Source organism: Pagrus pagrus (assembly GCF_965226575.1).
Source record: "Pagrus pagrus genome assembly, chromosome: 18".
NCBI classification, from domain to species: domain Eukaryota; kingdom Metazoa; phylum Chordata; class Actinopteri; order Spariformes; family Sparidae; genus Pagrus; species Pagrus pagrus.
Genome location: NC_140202.1, coordinates 29,072,022 through 29,084,521, shown reverse-complemented (window position 1 = coordinate 29,084,521; position 12,500 = coordinate 29,072,022). Strand labels below are relative to the sequence as shown.

The 12,500-nt window shown below is 46.6% G+C and overlaps 1 protein-coding gene across 6 annotated transcripts in view; it reads left to right on the top strand.

The window, feature by feature from the left end:
- Window positions 1-12,500, top strand: part of kiaa0586 (KIAA0586 ortholog) — a 35,193-nt gene that overhangs the window by 18,880 nt on the left and 3,813 nt on the right. For 3 of the 6 annotated variants that reach the window (XM_084381997.1, XM_084381999.1, XM_084381994.1), the window contains exons 9-26: window positions 1,970-2,138; window positions 2,557-3,059; window positions 5,469-5,541; window positions 5,695-5,874; window positions 5,951-6,158; window positions 6,304-6,480; window positions 7,864-7,994; window positions 8,168-8,296; window positions 8,880-9,058; window positions 9,178-9,302; window positions 9,424-9,617; window positions 9,694-9,847; window positions 10,053-10,212; window positions 10,308-10,570; window positions 10,645-10,697; window positions 10,798-10,914; window positions 11,010-11,175; window positions 11,328-11,501. In XM_084381997.1, coding sequence (XP_084238123.1) covers window positions 1,970-2,138; window positions 2,557-3,059; window positions 5,469-5,541; window positions 5,695-5,874; window positions 5,951-6,158; window positions 6,304-6,480; window positions 7,864-7,994; window positions 8,168-8,296; window positions 8,880-9,058; window positions 9,178-9,302; window positions 9,424-9,617; window positions 9,694-9,847; window positions 10,053-10,212; window positions 10,308-10,570; window positions 10,645-10,697; window positions 10,798-10,914; window positions 11,010-11,175; window positions 11,328-11,501 — 3,155 coding nt within the window. The remainder of the gene's footprint in view (window positions 1-1,969; window positions 2,139-2,556; window positions 3,060-5,468; window positions 5,542-5,694; window positions 5,875-5,950; window positions 6,159-6,303; window positions 6,481-7,863; window positions 7,995-8,167; window positions 8,297-8,879; window positions 9,059-9,177; window positions 9,303-9,423; window positions 9,618-9,693; window positions 9,848-10,052; window positions 10,213-10,307; window positions 10,571-10,644; window positions 10,698-10,797; window positions 10,915-11,009; window positions 11,176-11,327; window positions 11,502-12,500) is intronic. The other 3 variants (XM_084381998.1, XM_084381996.1, XM_084381995.1) reach the window with 3 other exon arrangements.

The following is a 12,500-nucleotide window of genomic DNA, read 5'->3' as shown; positions in this document are numbered from 1 at the left end:
TGTCCTATATAAACCGAAGGGTAACGCAGAATATCAGCAATACCAAAGAAAGAAAACAGATAGATTCATAGAGATAAATCATAATACTCTCAATTATTTGACATTTGAATAATTTGACATTTTAAAGCAGCTCAGCAGCAGCAAAGAGTCTGACGACCTTCTGAAATGATCGTTTTCTTCTCTGCATTTGAAAAGTGCTGAATACAGACAGGAAGTCTTTCCAGTGTTGTCCAGTAACAGCAGGATCAGTGGACACAGACGGTCTCTGTCTGTCTGCACATCACTGCAGTCTGATGCCCCCCCCCCCCGCCCCCCGCTGTGCAGGATGCTGCGGTTGCCATGGTAACCAGCCCTCCTGGTTGTGAAGCTGATTTATTCAGGATCGTGTCGAGGAAACAAAGAGATCAGAAACAGGATGTGTGACATCATCATCATCATCATCATCGCTCAGGCTGCTGACCAGGTGACACGTGATGAGGTCAGAGGTCAGCTGTGTGTGTGTGCCTCCCTCACCGTCTCACAGCGCCGGCTCCATTTATGGACGATGATGTCAGCACTATCTTCCCCCCTCCTCCCCCGCCCTGCCACCACCACTGGTCCCCATGTTTCTGTTTCTTCTGACTGACAAATGAGCCATCAGGAAGTGTTGACTCCCTCCTCCCTCCTCCCTCCTCCTCCCTCCTCCTCCCTCCTCCTCCTCCCTCCTCCTTCCTCCCCCCTCCTCCCCGGCCACTGCAGCCCTCACACAGAGCCGACATGTTTCTTTGTCTGATTGGTCGAGTGGAGGTCGTTCAGCAGACGTAAACAGAACTAATTGATCCTCTCATGGAGCCACATTTCATCTGATCTGTCAGTCTGTCTCTGATTGTTTAGGTATTGATCGTTGCTCTGTGAGCTGACTGTGTTTGTCTCAATCCTCCATTTTACCTGAGAGACGACAGAGAGGATGCTGGGAAACCACGAGGACAAAATGAGAGCGTAGGCTGACACACTGCAGTAATATTCATCGTTACTACGAACTCATCAATTATTGGTGACACGTCTACAGAGAGGAGAAGCCTCCTCCTCCTCCTCCTCCTCCTCCTCCTCTCTCTGAATGAAGCTTCTCTCTCCATCATCAGCTCTGCTCACTGTCACCATGGGAAACCACGGAGGTGTTGCCTAGCAACAGCAGCAGCAGAGACGGTCTGCAGCAGCTGTGTGTGATGACAGAGCACACACACACACACACACACATCCAATAATAAACCTCACACATCCACATTTAGCAGCTCACACACACTCCCAGGTTTCTTTGTTCACGGTGAGGACGCTTCACTCTCACTGTGTTGGAGTGAGTCTGTTATATTTATATTTCACCGTGTGGAGTCATTCAGCTTCTGTTGTCATGAAGACAACATCCTGAAACAAAGACAGCAGGCTGCACACACACCTGCTCTGTCCTCCATGACGACCTTTAACGAGTTAGGCTGCTGACGACAGGTCTGCAGCCGGAGGTCGAGGCTCCTCACATGCGATTTCAGAGTAAAGCAGCTGCTATTTATAAAGTCAAACATTCATCTTTGTTGCTCATTTAGAAGCTTGAATAGCTCCACAGTGTGTTTGTCAGCTGCTTCACTGATTGTTCAACACACCTGTGACAGGCTGAGTCGATGTTTGTGTTGAAGCTGTGCAGCAGGTCAGACTGGAGACGTGACATCATTTAGATTTAGATTAGATTCAACTTTATCGTCATTGTGCACAGTACAGGTACAGAGACAACGACATGCAGTCAGCGTCTAACCAAAGTGCAAAAAGAAGTAAATTGCAAAGTATGTACAGTATAAATAGTGCAACAAAGACAGACATTACAGTATCTACAGTGTATAAATATTACTGGCAGTACTAAAGGAAGATAGTTTGTACAGTATCATGAAAGCAGTCACCGCCTCTCCTCTGAGCTCGGCTGTCTTCTTCTTCTTGTACTCAGAGACGACCACTGTCCCACAGCTGCTCCCAGTGTTTCCACGACAACCCAGCTAGCTGCAGGAGGTCAGCTGCAGTCCTCCGGCAGTGACAGGCAGGCAGCCACAAGGACAGCCAATGAGATGCTGAGGGACATGGGACGTCTGCAGACTGAGATGAAGACGCTGCTGACGGTGAGTGAATGGAGAATACAGTACAGTACAGTGGAGTGCAGTACAGTGAAGTATAGTACAGTGGATTACAGTGAAGTACAGTACAGTGGAGTGCAGTACATTATACTAAATTACAGTATATTATAGTACAGTGCAGTATATTATAGTACAGTATATTATAGTACAGTGCAGTATATTATAGTACAGTATATTATAGTAAAGTATTATAGAACAGTATATTATAGTACAGTGCAGTATATTATAGTACAGTATATTATAGTAAAGTATATTATAGGACAGTATATTATAGTACAGTGCAGTATATTATAGTACAGTATATTATAGTAAAGTATATTATAGTACAGTATATTATAGTACAGTATATTATAGTATAGTATAGTTTGTTGCTCAAAAGTCTAAATTACTTCCTGTCGTCCAGCAGCCAGAAGACTCTCTGAAAACCAGCAGACATGGACCAGACCAACACCAGTCACAACAGAACCTGCTTCAGTCCCAACAATCCCAACAAATCCAATACCAACCAAACCACTTCCAGTCCAAGTCTCAGCAATCTGAGCCCCAACAATCCCAGTTACAACAGTCTAGATCCCAACAAATCCAGACCCAACCAATCCAGTCGCAACAAATCCAGTCGCAACAAATCCAGACCCAACCAAACCACTTCCAGTCCAGGTCTCAGCAAACTGAGCCCCAACAATCCCAGTTACAACAGTCTAGATCCCAACAAAACCAGACCCATAAAACCCAGCCTGTACTGGTCCAGAGAAGGCCTGTGGTTCTGTCCACAGTGGAGGAGGCGGGTCAGGTTCTCCGTCAGGTTCAGAGACGGAAGAAGGTTTTGGAGGAGAACCTGGAGGCTCTGCTGAGGGTTAAAACTGGGGAGGTCCTGCACTGCCAGCTGGAGGCTCTGGCTGCTAACAGGTAGCTAACACTGGAGGCCCAGTTACAGTGACAGATACAGTGACAGTTACAGATACATTGACAGTTACAGTGACAGATACAGTTACAGATACAGTGACAGTTACAGTTACAGTGACAGATACAGTGACAGTTACAGATACAGTGACAGTTACAGTGACGGATACAGTGACAGTTACAGTGACAGATACAGATACAGTGACAGTGACAGTGACAGATACAGTGACAATCACAGAGACAATCACAGATACAGATACAGTTACAGATACAGTGACAGTTACAGATACATTGACAGTTACAGATACAGTGACAGATACAGTGACAGATACAGTGACAGTTACAGATACATTGACAGTTACAGTGACAGATACAGTTACAGATACAGTGACAGATACAGTGACAGTTACAGTGACAGTTGCAGATACATTGACAGTTACAGTGACAGATACAGTTACAGATACAGTGACAGATACAGTGACAGATACAGTTACAGTGACAGTTGCAGATACAGTGACAGATACAGTTACAGATACATTGACAGTTACAGTGACAGATACAGTGACAGATACAGTGACAGTTACAGTGACAGATACAGTGACAGTAACAGATACAGTTACAGATACAGTGACAGATACAGTGACAGATACAGTGACAGTTACAGATACAGTTACAGATACAGTGACAGTTACAGATACAGTGACAGTTACAGTGACAGATACAGTGACAGATACAGATACAGTTACAGATACAGTGACAGCTGACAGATACAGTGACAGTTACAGATACAGTGACAGATACAGTTACAGTGACAGTTACAGTGACAGTTACAGATACAGTGACAGTGACATATACAGTTACAGATACAGTTACAGTTACAGATACAGTGACAGATACAGTGACAGATACAGATACAGTGACAGTTACAGATACAGTGATAGATACAGTTACTGTTACAGTGACAGTTACTGTTACAGTGACAGATACAGTTACAGATACAGTGACAGTTACAGTGACAGTTACTGTTACAGTGACAGGTACAGTTACAGATACAGTGACAGTTACAGTGACAGTGACAGATACAGTGACAGATACAGTTACAGATACAGATACAGTGACAGTTACAGTGACAGATACAGATACAGTGACAGATACAGTTACAGTTACAGATACAGTGACAGTTACAGTGACAGATACAGTGACAGTTACAGATCCAGATACAGTGACAGTTACAGATACAGTGACATACAGTTACAGTCACAGATGCAGTTACAGTGACAGATACAGTGACAGTTACAGTGACAGATACAGTGACAGATACAGTGACAGTGACAGATACAGATACAGATACAGTGACAGTTACAGATACAATGACAGGGACAGTGACAGATACAGTTACAGTGACAGATACAGTGACAGATACAGTTACAGATACAGTTACAGTGACAGATACAGTGACAGATACAGTTACAGATACAGTTACAGATACAGTTACAGTGACAGATACAGTGACAGTTACAGATACAATGACGGGGACAGTAACAGTTACAGTTATCTGTGTGATTATTGATCCATCTTTGGTTTCATATCAGTTCTGAGCTGCAGCCACTGACAGTCTGACTGACAGGTGGACAGCAGGGCACACTGAAGAGACTCTGTCTCTGTCTGTCTGTCTCTGTCTGTGTGTCTCTGTCTCTCAAAGAGACACATATAAGCTGTGTCCAAATTCAGTGGCTGCATCCTTCGAAGGCGCATTTGAAGGCCAATTACATCACAACGCTGCGCGAAGGCCGTCCAAATTCGAAGGCTCCTTCAAATGCAGCCTGCTTCTCCCGCTTTTTGGAGGACGCACCGCTACTATCCTTCGCGGCCTCCCATATCCCAAGATCCTTTGTGCGCCGCTCCTCAGTCCCGAAAAAGAAGAGGGAAAACTGAATAATGGCGACATCAAGTGGTGCAGACTTGACATTTAAATGTGAGGACTGGGTTTATACTCGGTTACTCATTTGAACATCCATTGCCAGATATGTTAAACTTCAGCGGACTTTCAGTTAAAATATGTGACGCTGGTAATGCATTAGCATACGGCATAAATTAGCATTATGCCGTTGGAAGTAAAGCCTTAAAAGCCTTCACTTTCAAAATGTTAGACGTTCAGAAAACCGTCAGTCAACTCTCTTTCGCGGGCCTGGGTGGCATCAATCGTGACGTACCGGTAAGGGGCGGGAACATCTGGTGACGCAACCAGGAAATACTCCGAAGGCTAGACCGTCCAATTTAACAACGGTTGACGCGGCCGTCAAAGGACTCTCCGAAGGATGCAGCCCCTGAATTTGGACACAGCTACAATATGCTGATTAATTTTAGAAACACCACAGAAGAAGACAGAGTGTGATGTGTGTGTGTCCTCTGCAGAGACTGGACTGAGGAGGGCCGGATCAAGAAGACTGTGGATGCCTGGATCAGCACCTTAAACAAAGACATCCAGGTGAGCTGCATCCTGGAATACCTGGAATTCCAGGAGGAAACTGTATGTGTATGGAAAAGGCCTGGAAAGTGTTTGAAAACCCATCAGATGTCCTGGAAAATGTTTTATCACACATCAGAATCATGACAGACAGCTGATCCTCCTCTTCCTCAGGCTGAGATCTCCTCAGAGGATGCTGCGACCAAACACTCAGCCAGCAGAGACGCTGCAGCGACATCACAGCAGAGGGCTGCTGGGAGCTCCGCCCACACAGACAGGAAGAGGCCAGTGAGCGCGCTCAGAGTAACAGGAAGTAAGACAGGAAGTGGAGGACAGACAGCAGGACGCAGACAGGTCAGTGAGGTATTTAATCGAATGATTTGATTTGATGACGCGTTGATGTGATGTCACTGATTGCGTCTGTGTCCAGCTGCAGGGGGCGGAGCCTGATGGACCCTCAGGTGGACTGACAGACAGTGAGCAGGTGGATGGAGAGTCCTACCTGACTCGTCTGTACGGCAGAGCTCCGTATGAAGGTCTGCGACGAACCCTGAAGAAGAGTCCGTACCTGCGCTTCAGCTCACCTGGATCACCATGCAGCAGGAAGCCCCGCCCCCGACTTGTCGAGAGCGTCAGAGGTAAAAAATCAATGAATTTATTTTGATGTTTTATTAAAACTAAATGATAAACAGAGTGACGACCACATGAATCTGAACACAGTGCACCTGAACGTTACCTGTCAGCTCAACAGTCACTTCCTGTTTCCTGTTTCTGCTCCGTCAGGTGTGAAGGTGAAGTCCTGTAAGACTCAGACCAGTTTGACTCCTCCGCTCAGTCTGTCACCTGGACGACCTCAGCGTCATTACATCATCAGATCCTCCCACCTGACCTCCCGTGACCCCGCTGACCTCAAAGTGACCCCCACAGACAGCTACTCTGTTCCCATGGCGATCCCACTGGGTCAGTCAACCAATGAACATCTGATTATTATTATTATTGGCTGTGAATGCAGGAGGCATATGTTCCTCTATGCACAGAATTCTTTATTTTTATTTTTATTTTTATTATTATTATATCTTCCGGGTCAGAAAGTTTGGCCCTTAACTCCTTCAACAGTTTTCAACGTATTCACTCTATTCACAGTGCCGGTCGCTGGAGTGGTTCTCTGGAGGCAATCGGACAAAAACTTTTGGCTCGGTGTGCGTTTAACTGACAGGAACACCGACCAACTGCCGCATTAAAGGATAACTACCGTTTTTTACAACCTGGACCTTATTTCTAGCATAAAATATGGTCATTTACTCACCCAGATAACTTTGGTGTCATTTGAAGTCATTCGGACGAAATTAGATCCAGGGTAGCGCCGATATATCCATATAATGCGAGTGACGGGGCACCGACACACAGCCTCTATAACACATTATCTGCCACGAAACTAGTTCATTTCACCAATATTTTGTTACGATACGCTCGTGCTATTCCCCTCTGAGTCCGGGCTCGTCTGTTATCAACATCTGGGGTCAAACTAGCAGCAGCAGCTACAGGTGAACAAGCCGGCTGTCGCGGGTGCGCGCAGCTCAGAGACGACATCATCCAGGTCAGAGGTAGTAGCTCAACCTACAGACCCCAGATGTTGACAACAGACGAGCCCGGACTCAGAGGGGAATAGCACGAGCGTAGTTATCTGGGTGAGTAAAGCATCGTATTTTATGCTAGAAATAAGGTCCAGGTTGTAAAAAACGGTAGTTATCCTTTAACTCCAATGAAACTGAGAGGAAAAATATCTGGAGGCAGGCAAACACATCCACTTTTCTGACTGCGAGTGCTCACAAGACTCTCATAGTTTCGACCATATCATTATTTGAGTGATAGCAGTTACTGTTTTGGAGGGAGAAGCATGTTAATGTGAGGTGAACCTCAGCAGAAATCACTATTCAATCAACTCTCACAGTCCGTTACCGTGACTACCCTTCTCTAGTTATTATTATTATTTATTTATTTATTTATTTATTTTATATACATTTGATATTTATTTACATACATTATTTATTTATTAAGAATAATAAGGACTCCATTACCCAGAAATCCCTGTGTGGTGACATTTAACAAATTAAAAGTCTTTTATTAGACTTTTGCTTAGAAACGTTGCATTAATACAGATCTGAAATATAATATAACTATATTGTCTGATTTAATAGAAAACTCAAAGTAACTTTTATGGAAAGTAAAGAAAACTAAAGAGACAAACTGTGAAAATACAAATAAATAAAATAATAAAACAGTCAAATTTTAAATAAATCACAAAATAATAAGTATTGAAGTTGACCTCCCGTCCCCCCTCAGGTCGTCCCCGGATGGACTCGTCCTCCAGGTGTCTCACCGAGCATCAACAGGAAGTGACATCACCACCCACAGCTCCTCCCACATCCACTGTGGTTGCCGTTGACGACGGAGCCTCTGAGCTGCAGTCACAGGTTAGTGTGACTCCTCAGGTGAGACAGGTCATTTATTGTTTTAATATTCATATTTATTATTTTAATGATTTTTTCTCCTTTTTATATTTATTGAAACTTAAATAAAGTTTTATTTTAAAAAAAAAAAACTCCACAGGAGGTCAGAGGTCACTGATAGGTGGGTTTTTGTGCAGCAGGATGAAGGCGAAGCTCCTCCTCCTCCTCCTCCTGGTGACATCACTGAGATGAAGAGTGAAGAAGAAGAGGAGGAAGAGAACGTTTTCCCTGGAACTGACTTCCTGTCTGTGGCTGACATCGTCCAGGTAACCTTCATCTTCCTCCTCCTCCTCCTCCTCCTCATATTCTCTTCATCTCCTCGTCTTCCTCTTGTGTTATCTGAACCAGTCTCAGTGTAATCAGCTGCAGTCCCACAGCTCCTCCTGCTGGACACAGACTGAACAACATCTACAGATGATCAGACGTTCTCCTCCTCAGTATTGATTCTGATCATTCACACCTGATCAAAGTCGCTCACCTTCACCTCAGTAATCAGATTATATCTGAATCTCACTATTCTTGCCGTTCGTCTTGAAACTGAGAATCAGCGAAGAAAAACTCAACAAAAAACAGACTTGAACAGATCAGAAGTCAAAACATCTGTTTAAGTCTGGGTTGTATTTTGCGTTGCCAAGACAACTTTGGGACTTCAGGTGAGTCCACCTGAGTCCAGCTCAGGTTCTAAAGATGTTACCGTCCCTGCTGTGGCTCCTTCACCGTCTCAGTCTGAGTCACACTAATTCAATTCATATTTTCCAGATTCCCTCGTTGTGTTTAAAGCTGAGCTGCAGACGAGCAGAAACCAGCTCAGACTGATGAAGCTTCCTGTCTTTTGTTCTTCTTCTGCAGCAGGAGGAGGTGAGTGTTGTGGGTGAGGAGGTGGTGGAGTTGGATGGAGGACCGTCTCCTCCTCCGGTCCTCTATCAGGGTCCAGTCTTCCCTCCTCTGGCCCCCCCTGCCCAGGATCAGGCCTCCGACCTGGGCCTCAACCAGCAGAGAGACATCCTGGAGAACCGGCTGGTGGAATGGTGAGAGACCGGTCCTCACTGGTTCTCACTGGTCCTTACTGGTTCTCACTGGTCCTCACTGGTCCTTACCAGTCTGGATCCTGGTGTTGGATATTTTATTCTGACCTGTTGTGTCTCAGGGTGGAGCAGCAGCTGATGTCCAGGATGATCTTCGAGATGTACCCCCCCCCTCCCGCTGACCCTGCCCAGAACAACTACATCGACCAATCAGAGTCCGAGGAGCGGAGCGTCACCTCAGATATTGGTGAGCAGTTATTCTTTATTTATTATCATCATCAAAGCTCATGTTCAGACTCAACAACATGTTGGTCCGTCCCTCTATACTGTCTGACTTCCTGTCTGTGGCTCATTGGTTCCTCCTTCAGTGGAGGCAGCAGGAGGTGGAGGTCTGCAGCTGTTTGTAGACTCCAACATGTCAGTGGACTCGGCTCTGATCAGGCAGCTCGTGGACGAGGTTCTGACCGAGCACATTGCTCTGATGCTGGGACACAGAGACACACAGACAGGGCCAGAACCAGGACTGGAACCACCAAAGCCAGGTCCAGGAGCCCCTGAGGAGGTACAAACTCTCAGAACTAAACCCTCACTGTCTTCAGTCTGCAGTCTGTCTGAACCTGCTGCTGGTTCTGTTCCAGGAGGACCTGGTGCCACTGGTTCCTACACCGGTACCGACCCCTCCACCTAGTCTGACCCCGCCCAGCAGAGAGACCCCGCCTCTGACCACACCCCCTCCCTCTAAACCAACCAGCCTGCTGAACGAGGAGTCTCTTCAGCCAATCACAGCACCAGGTTAGACATAACAGCGGTAACAGTGGCATCATATACAGTAGTAGCATTAGCAACAGTAGCTCTAATAGCATGTGCTTGGTTGTAGTTGTACATTAGCATTAGTAATAGTAACTATAATAGCATCAACATTAGCATCAGCAGCATTAGCCACTCCCCTGGTTAACAACACTCTGTAACTATACGCTCCGTCTCACTGTGACCTCAGAGCATGTGGCTACGCCCACCTCCAGCCCAGAGCCCGCCCACTCTACAGGAAGTCCTCCTGTTGTTCATCAAGCCCCGCCCCCTCTCACCTGGGGAGACGCTGAGCTGCCATTGGACGAGGAGAGACCGGAGGAGCACCTGTACACACATCCACAGCCGCTGTACGTACACACAGCTGCCAGCAGAGCAGGGAGGCAGGTGCATTATGGGTAATCAAACAGACAGTAAATAAAGTTTTATGTGTCTCCTCCTGCAGGGTGATGTCAGTGGCACAGGACGAGCCTCCTCTCTCCTCCCCTCTCCCTCCTCCTGCTCCCTCCCCGTCTCCTCCTCCTCCTCCTCCAGGTCCAGCGTCCCCGTCCAGCTCCTCAGAGCCCGGCTCCTCAGAGCCCGGCTCCTCCAGCAGCTCCACCTCCTCCAGCAGCAGCAGTGTGGTGACAGCAGGGACTGAAGGAGCGCTCAAACACATCTCAGAGGGAGAGCTGCTCATAAGCATCAACCAGCTGGCTGCCATGACAGGTACCTTCATCTTCATCTTCATCTTCATCTTCATCAATAAAATGCATTATTAATTCTGTCTGTCTGTCTGTCAGAGGAGGAGCCTGTCTGCAGTTTCTCCAGTTCTCTCCAGGAGCTGCAGGAGATGGTGAGGAACAAACCCAGTACTGCACTTATAATGGTAGTGGTGCTGTCTGTCTGTAGTACTTCCTGTCTGTGTGTGTTGTCATTTCCTGTCCCTCCTTCAGGACTTTGACCCCCCCAGTGAAGGACAGGTCAGAGGTCACGACCTCCTGCTGACCCTGCTGACCAAGATGGAGCAGGGAGTCACACACACACACAGAGGAGAGAGACCACAGCCAGAGGTACACACACACACACACACACACATACACACACACACACACACACACACACACACACACCTGATGGTGACCTCTGACCTGCGGTGTGTCCTCAGGGCTCCTGGGGGAGAGATCAGGAGGAGGAGGTGAGTGTGGGGGAGGTGAGAGACCTCACAAAACCTCACCGGACTACAAATCCCAGCAGGAGCTACAGCAGGAGGACTACAGCAGCTGGGCGGGGTCAAACCTCCTCTTCACCTGGACAGATCAGTCAGTGTGCAGGTACGACTGCCCTCAGACACAAAATACACAACATAGTACACATCACCATACGCACAAAATGACATACACAACAACATGACTCTGACATCACTCTGACATCACTCTGACATCACTCTGACATCACTCTGACATCACACGTCTGTTTCTTCCAGATGTGTCAGAAGTCAGTTTTGAAGCGACCAATCAGGACTCGGTTACCGTGGACAACCTGATGTTGGAGCCAGTCGGTACGCTGACCTCTGACCTCCAGACCGACCTGTCACTGACTCCGCCTCCTTCAGCACGGGTGGTTCCTGTCCTGGTCAGACCATCAGAACCACCAGCAGGTAACGAGTGTTTCTCCTTTGTTTGTTTGTTTGTTTGTTTTGATTCTGATCAGCTGGGCCCTGAAGCACAGACAGTAGAAAACATAAACATTATTAAACACAAATCAATACGGTCACTGTTAATATAAACATCTGCTTTTTAATCATTGATCAATATCAATCAATAACAGAGTCAAGAGTTCATGTTCTCATTGATACATCCACATATACTGTGTGTTTGTCTGTTGTCTGTCTGTTAGGGGCTGTCCACATACTTTTGTCCACTTTGTGTAGTGAGCAGCAGGGGGCGCTGTGACTCCACTGATCACTGCAGCCTGATCAATACTTCTACTGAGTTTAACTGCTTCAGAATCAGAATCAGAATCCTTTTATTGTCATTGCACAAGTGAACAACGAAATTTTAGCAGCATCCGAGTTTTTCACACAACACAGCGAACAGCAGGACGCACACACAGACACACACAGTGCTGTGTGTGTGTGTGTGTGTGTGTGTGTCTGTCTGTCTGTGTCTGTCTGTGTGTGTGTGTGTGTGTGTGTGTCTGTCTGTGTCTGTCTGTGTGTGTGTGTGTGTGTGTGTGTGTGTGTGTGTGTGTGTGTGTGTCTGTGTGTGTCTGATATTCACCTGATGGACAGTGAAGCCTCGTCCTGTGCGATCTTTGTATAACCTTTATTTAAACAGTAACAGCAGAACGTCCTCTGAGCTCTGTGAAACAGTCAAGTGTCTGAGGAGAACCCAGCTGGACCGCTTCACTTCCTGCTGCTGGGTTCCACGTGGACGTGTCACAGACCTGGAGTCAGTTCCTCCCAGCTGTCACTGTGCAGCAGCAACATTAGACTCACATGGTTTAGCATCATATGCAGTGGTAGCATTAGCAACAGTAGCTGTAATAGCATTAGCGGTAGCATCAGACTGCAGCTGTCACATTAGACTCCTTGTTTACATCCTACATGTGGGTCAAGTCGCCCAGGAAACAGGCGAGACTAAATTATTTTTCATAT